The sequence below is a fragment of the Pseudomyrmex gracilis genome, unplaced genomic scaffold (genome assembly GCF_002006095.1).
Source record: "Pseudomyrmex gracilis isolate BER0280 unplaced genomic scaffold, ASM200609v1 scaffold_117, whole genome shotgun sequence".
In the NCBI taxonomy this organism is placed as follows: Eukaryota; Metazoa; Arthropoda; class Insecta; order Hymenoptera; family Formicidae; genus Pseudomyrmex; species Pseudomyrmex gracilis.
This window is the reverse complement of record NW_018020701.1, coordinates 444,737-452,084: the sequence shown is the minus strand read 5'-3', so window position 1 is coordinate 452,084 and position 7,348 is coordinate 444,737. Positions and strand designations below refer to the sequence as shown.

The window sequence follows — 7,348 nt, the reverse complement described above, 5'->3', positions numbered from 1 at the left end:
TGTGTTGTGCTAGTAAAATAAAATTTATAAAGCAAAGAGCAGCAACTGATGATGTAAAAGGAGATGATACCCTACATGGGAATACTGCTCCACGAATTCTGATGCTGCTCGCTAAAATAATATTCTTTTCTTGACTATCACATCTTTTCTTGTATATCACATTTATGTTGCGTGGAAAGTTGCAATGTTTTTTGTTATCCTTTTCTGTTTTCCTTTCTCATCTTCTCGTGACGAGACCGGTCATTTTATTAATTCCAAAAGAAATCAAATCCACGCTCGCGAATATACGCTCTTGAAGAAGATGACCATTTAAACTCGTGCACGTAGCACAGAATAGAACCGCACGCTGTGGACATAGCGACAAGTCGCTCGTGAACATCGCTGCGTAGTTTCAATGTGCACCACCCACGTAAACACGCGCTAGTTTACGGGGCGGAAAAGTGATTACACATTCTCTTCTTACAGGCCTGGCCGTTCTTAGGTTTCTCTCTGGTTCGCGATACGAGTCAAGCTCTCGCGCCGCTCGCTTCGAATGTTTTACGCATCGTGGCGACGCGTCGTTGTCATAACGCTTCGAATCCACGTTCGAAGTTCGAATCTACGAATCTCTCCGCGCACAGTGGCCGAGTGTTGCGGAGTGCAGAGGTGGGAGCGTGTCAATCGTACATGTCGTGATGGATGAGGTTTCGACAAACGGTAGGTCTTTTCGACGACGAGAATCAACGACGGAACTCTGTCGCGACGGGAAACTCAACGATGTTCGTGTGAATGAAACAAGCTCCCCGCAATCGTCGCGTTTAACGCTCGCGCAACGCGTTGTCGACGAAACACGTCGACGCTCCGAACGCGTCGCGCATCGCGTGGGCGTCCTACCTTCCGTGTCTCTCTGGTTGCCCACGCTCTATCGCATTAACAAAGTTATATCTGTATTGCGTTGTGTTCGTCTCTTCCTTGTGATTTGCGACAGACGCGAGTTCTCTGCTTGTCGTTGTGAAAAAAAAAAACGTTTCGCGTCGCCCGAGCGATTTCGCGTCGCGCTCCGATTGTCGTCTGCGCTCTGTCAGCTGCTTGATAATTCGTTCGACGTTACGCCTAATGTTAAACGTGATTCATATTTCCTTCCCGGGACACATATCTCTAAAACTGTTTTTTTTTCTTCATTCAGAATGATTGTTTGCAAGAAGAATAGGGTTTAGAGCGTGATGTACTTTTGGAGCGAGACGATACTTATAATAGTATATTATTTTTATGTAAACGCAATGAAAATAATTTGAAAATAATTTGTTTCAAGTTCTCAGTGTCCTTGAAGACGTAGAATAAGATTGACAAAAAACCCTTACTCGGCAATAAACTGGTTTACATGTCTTGTGGTTTATGTACAAAAAAAAAAAAAAAAATATGCACACTTCTTAATTGTACTTTATGATTTTTTTGTTTTTTTAGATCCGGGAGGTGGAGAAAGCGGAGGAACGTTGATATGCGCCGGTTGTCTCAATGCCATCGACGAGGATGAATTTATACAGGCACTAAATCAAGAATGGCATATTGATTGTTTTCGGTAATGACACCAGCGTTACATATGTAATTGCAATAAAGACATTGTCAGTAGAATGACTTGATGATTGATTACATCTTGTTGTCATGGAAGAAAATTTATATTTTGTTTATATCTTATTGTCATATCAAGAAAATTGTGCTTTTCAGATGTTCGGTTTGTGATGTCGGCCTATCTTCTTGGTACTTTGAAAAAGATGGCTTGCTGTTTTGTAAGGACGACTATTGGGCCGCTTACGGCGAAGCGTGTCAGGGCTGCAACCAGATCATCACAGGCCCGGTTATGCTGGCGGGCGATCACAAATTTCACCCAGAATGCTTTGCCTGCACCTCTTGCGGCGCTTTCATCGGGGATGGCGAGAGTTACGCTCTCGTTGAACGTTCCAAGTTGTACTGCGGAATATGTTACAAGCGGCAGATGCAGCCGCTCAACAAAACAGCGAATTACCCCTTCGCCAGGAAACCCCACAGCATCAGGCTGGTTGAAATACCTCCCAGTACGACAGATCCGGATAAACAGAGAGGCATCAAACTCACGCTGGACACAGCTCCCAGTCCCCGTAGTTGCGGCGCGTTGTTGCGTATTTCGGAGTACGTATGACACGATATAATTTTCTCATTTATATAAATATTAGTGCGTCATACATCATTTGTAAAAAATACAAACACGATTATTGCGAATCAGATGTTTTGGACTCAACAAAAAATTGAGATTTCTTTAGGTAGGAATTGTAATGTCACATGTAGATAAAAGTAAAACATTTCTTTGGCGAAGTTTTTCATTAAAAAAACAAAAACAACAAAAAAAAAAAAAAACAACAGTGCATGATAGTCCGGACGATTATTTAAGAGAGTCGCGTATTTAAATATGTATATTAGCACCTCTAATAACATTCAAACTAAAACGCAGGTTAATGAGAAATGTTCGTGGAAAGATCAGTAAGCTGCTGGCCTCTGTGATGGAGGTTCTATTTAGGCTATGCTGCCACTTCTCTAATCATAGGTATTGCATAACAAATCAATAATATGCACATTACATATTATGCTATAACTCTACAAACTATGTTTTGCGGTAACAGTTGCTATTCGCACGTGAAAAGTACATTTATGCAATTTACATCGGTATTTTTTAGTACATTTGTATTACGTTGTAACTTATTATTTTGTGTATATCACGTGCATGTTTAACAAAATAGTTTTACCAAGAAGTGACAGTTGATGTTATTGGAAGAAATGTATTTGTAAATAATTTGTGTAATAATTATGCACAGAATTTTAAATAATTTTTTTAAATGTGAATTTATAAATCACTTGCGGAACATAATGGAGATTTTGGTGGCGTTATTTTGTGATTCTCTAATTACAAATTGAGTGGATTGATCTAACACATTATCGTTATTTAATGTGCTTTTGCTTTTCACGCTTCCTGGTAAGTCCTTGTATTTTTGTTTGAAAACACATATAGAAGAGCTAGCATTCTAAACCTACACACACGTATTAATAAAAGAATTTCGGTTGTGTAACTCTCAGTAATGTGCGCCATTCCTTCTGTCATTTTTCTTTATTAAAAAATGTTTAGAATATAATCTCCCTGTTATCCTCCTAATTATACATATGTTATATCTTTACATGACCGTATTTCAGTGAAGAGAACCACATAATGCATGCAAACGTTTGCATGTTTTTTGTTACCACTGTGATGCCGATATCATATCGTGATCACCTCGTGAAACAAATGTTACAGATTAAACATGTCCAATGATCTGATATCGTTACACATTGGCGACCGAATCTTGGAAATAAATGGCACTCCCGTTAAGGACCAACCGGTGGAAAACATCGAAAATCTTATACAATATTCGGATACGGTTTTACAAGTGAGTTGAAATATTTCGAAATACTAATGTTTTCTTTAATGACTCATTTTTTTTTTATCATGATTAATTAAAATAAATTTTTATCGCTTCAGTTGACTATCGAGCACGATCCAGATGCGGTATCGCGACGGCCCACGTTCTCGTCACCGTCCTCGGCGATGTTGTCATGCGTAAACAGTCCCAGAACGAGTCCCGAAGGTAAGGAACGACTGTTTAAACGTCGGGACGAAGGTTATATCAGCGGTGCGCGGAGCCGACAACTACGAAGAACGCGAGATCCGATGCACAAGGAACGCAGCAGTTCTATGTCGCGATTGCTCGACGGGTAAGTGCAAATATATATACATATTTATTTGTTTATTTGACCATTCAGTTAATAAATTGTCGCAATTAATAATTGTCGAAATTAATCGCAGATCTTCTCCAACGAATCCTACTTACGATCTGAGCCGAACCAGATCTTTTCGCGTAGAGCCAAAGAATCAGAGAATATTCCGAGCGAGCGATCTGGTAAAGGGCGAACTTCTAGGCAAAGGATTCTTTGGACAAGTGTTCAAAGTCACGCATCGCGACACGAATGAAGTAATGGTCCTCAAAGAATTATACAGAGTGGACGAGGACGCTCAGAAGAACTTTCTAAAAGAGGTAATTATATATCCTAAAAATATTGTGTGAAATTTTAGTTTAGTTAAAAATTACAAAAATTTTTCTTTGGAAAAATCAACAGGTTGCGGTATTGCGTTCGTTACACCATAACAACGTTCTTCGATTTATCGGTGTTCTTTATAAGGACAAGAAACTGCATTTGGTTACCGAATACATAGCGGGTGGCACATTGAGAGCCCTGCTTCACGACACGAACGAACCATTGCCGTGGGAACAGCGTACATCTTTCGCGAAAGACATCGCTGCCGGCATGGCTTACTTGCATTCCATGAACATCATTCATCGCGATTTGAATTCGCATAATTGCCTCGTTCGCGAGGATAAGACCGTGGTTGTCGCCGATTTCGGCCTGGCGAGAATTATTCAGAACGGCAGCTCGCCAGACAATCGCAAATACAATCGACATTCCGATGGCGAGGTTAAAACCTCGAAGAAAGAGCGAAAAAAACGATATACGGTTGTCGGGAATCCTTATTGGATGGCTCCCGAGATGATGAAAGGCAACAAGTACGACGAAAAAGTCGATATATTCAGTTTCGGCATTGTTGTTTGTGAAATCATAGGTCGAGTTCAGGCGGATCCTGATTACCTGCCCAGATCGTCAGATTTCGGTTTAAATCAAAATGTCTTTAAGGAAAAATTTTGCTCCAATTGTCCAGAAACCTTCTACATGATCGCGTTTCTTTGCTGTGATCTAAATCCCGACAAAAGGCCACCGTTCGAGGTCATGGAGGTCTGGTTGGAAGGATTGGCAATGCACTTGTCGGTAGGCGCCGAATTGCCAGCGGATTTGGACTTTGATATCAGGAATTACAAAGGACCGAGTCCGAGCAGCAGCGAATCCACGACTCCGGAAACTCTGGCCCCGCAACTGAAACCCATAAAAGAGGGCCAAGTGCATCAAGAAAAGAAACGGTCTAGCGGTTGCGACGACAGCACTCTAGAACGCGAAACGGAGCCTAGCAACACGCTTCAGGTGCCTGAGGTAGTGAGCCCGCGTAATAGATACGCGAGACAGAACAGCAAGAGCAACGACAGTAACTCGAGCAATTCGGGACGATACTCGAGACAAAATTCCAAATCAAAAGATTTTATATCCGACAAGGAAAAGCCTGATATTGTGATCTCGCCCGATTCCAGCGGTTTCAGCGGACGGTATCTTAGGAATAACAATATCAAATTGAAAGACACGTCTGCATCCGACATTCCAAACACGTATTCCTACTCGAAGCAGATCGACGCGAGCGAATACAATTCAACCCGAGTACCCGCCGTAGAAAAGATGAAGTACGTGGGAAACGCGAGTCCGTGTACGGTTTCCGACGCTTCGGAATATATAATCGATAATAAAGGATCGTACAAAATCAACAACAGTTCGAAACACAAGTCGACGGACAAATCCAACGACACGAGCGGTCAAAAGAAATCGGAGAGCAAATTCAAGATACCGGATGCCGCGAGCTCCGTCGGCTCGTATCTGAGACAGATCGGGAAATCTATCGGCGCCGTGGAAAAGGAAAATAAAGCGATTAACAACCGGAACAACGGCGCAAACTGCGTCGATTCCGATCCAAAGAAAATATCCGGCGAAGGTACAAAGCCATCTGGCGGATCGTATCTGCGAAGAACGAAGATATCGCCAACCAAGGAAACAACAAAGAACGCGTTTTCTAATAATAAGGAAGTTATTAAAATTGATTGCGCTTCGCCAAAATCCGTAGACTCGAAAGTCCCACCGAGCAAAGAGAACGTTGTCGAAAACGCGGATGTTAAGGACAGGCTGTCCAGACAGGAGAGCAACGTCTCCGACGTCGGTAGCATTTTGTCCAGGCAGGGTAGCCTCACAGTGTTGGACCATACGTCCAAATACAAGGATTACTCGCCGTTCAACACCTTTACGAAGGATGATTTTCGCAAGGATGATTTCTTCAACAAACAAACCTCCAACGTATACCAAACGGACAGTTTTTATTCCAATTCCAGTATTTCGAAGCCAGACGACTTCATCATAGCTAACAGACAAAATGCGAGCAACGACGGTAATTGTCCTGGCGTCAGAGCCAAACCAACGGGCGATAATTCGAAGAACCCGGTGACGACTTCGTCCATTTACGTCGGCGGCGGTTTGAAGACGACGTGTTTGGCAGACTACGCCGGGTGTTACAAGAACGTCGATGTTTCAAGACAGGACAGTTTTGGCTCCGATAGCGCGCTTGGCACCATGAAGAGCGATTTCTTCGCGGAGATCGATTTCGCGCAGATGAGAGACGGCCGACGTACACCGGATTTGTGCCATACACCTGAAAGGTGCTGTACACCAAACCGCCCGACATCTCCGATCGAGAGTACCGCTTTGTGAATTAAAAACGCGATAAGAAGGTAACAGCTTTACAGAAACGTCGAGATAATGTTCGTAAAAAAAAAAAATTCTCGACGATAAACGAGAATCTCACTTGCTACTAATTTGATCTCTTTATCGATAATATATATAAGGTCCAAACGTGTAACGTGCTTAGTTCGCAGTATTAACTTCTTAGCCAGAGATTACTTCGTCCATTATCATTAGTGCGTTAAGCGAAATAATGTTATGTGTTGATTTTATTTTATGATGAGCGCGATATATTTTGATCTTTGTTGTCGAAAGTTTTTTTCCTAAAAAAAAAAAAACAGTCTTTTATTTTGTTGTTGAAATTGAATTTGCAATATGTTGAAGAAAGTTGAAAAAATAAATAATATAGGTGCAAGAAAAAAAAGAACAGACGCAAAACTTCGAGCTAGAAATGTTCCCCGTTTATCGCAAATCAAACCGCGTTATCTTGCTGAAGAAAGTAAACGATAACGCACACTCAGTATTAATGAATTTCACTTGCTATCAGTTTCTACGAATTTCTCTATAGATCGTACTATCATCAATTTAATAACTAGGTGTAAGAGAACTTTTATTACATTCCTTTATGAGATCTTGCCACGCGAAGTTTTTAGAGAGTGGTAGTTCAGACTATAATTAAAAAAAAAAAAAAAAAAACCACTCCGAGACGAAAAAGCATTCCCTCCAAAAACTGACTCGTAAAGCCGAAATTTTGATAAGTATGATATTACTAGCGTGTGTTCGAATAAAAAAAAGAAAACAAACGGCATTGTGAACAGATCAATCTTATAGATGTTGCAAAATTTACCGATCACATATAATCAAAAACCCGTCAAAAGCCGAAGTACTAAGTTTGATACATTTCTCCCTTCTCCAAAATAAA

At 41.3% G+C, this 7,348-nt stretch overlaps 1 protein-coding gene across 2 annotated transcripts; it reads left to right on the top strand.

The window, feature by feature from the left end:
• The first annotated feature begins 591 nt into the window (after positions 1 to 591).
• On the top strand, positions 592 to 7,122 carry LOC109856400 (LIM domain kinase 1). Of its 2 annotated transcripts, XM_020431646.1 has the most exons (8): positions 592 to 696; positions 1,444 to 1,558; positions 1,705 to 2,145; positions 2,465 to 2,557; positions 3,299 to 3,431; positions 3,524 to 3,756; positions 3,848 to 4,076; positions 4,159 to 7,122. In XM_020431646.1, the coding sequence occupies exons 1-8, from the start codon at positions 675 to 677 to the stop codon at positions 6,454 to 6,456; spliced, it is 3,564 nt and encodes a 1,187-aa protein (XP_020287235.1). In that variant the 5' UTR covers positions 592 to 674; the 3' UTR covers positions 6,457 to 7,122. The 2 variants fall into 2 exon arrangements, with proteins under 2 accessions (XP_020287235.1, XP_020287236.1); XM_020431647.1 differs by lacking the exon at positions 2,465 to 2,557.
• Positions 7,123 to 7,348: the final 226 nt, after the last annotated feature.

Coding starts and splice junctions, on each gene's coding strand:
- LOC109856400 (XM_020431646.1), top strand. CDS start 675: ATGGATGAGGTTTCGACAAACG. Junction 697..1,443: donor GGATGAGGTTTCGACAAACG/GTAGGTCTTTTC, acceptor TTGTTTTTTTAG/ATCCGGGAGGTGGAGAAAGC. Junction 1,559..1,704: donor TGGCATATTGATTGTTTTCG/GTAATGACACCA, acceptor TGTGCTTTTCAG/ATGTTCGGTTTGTGATGTCG.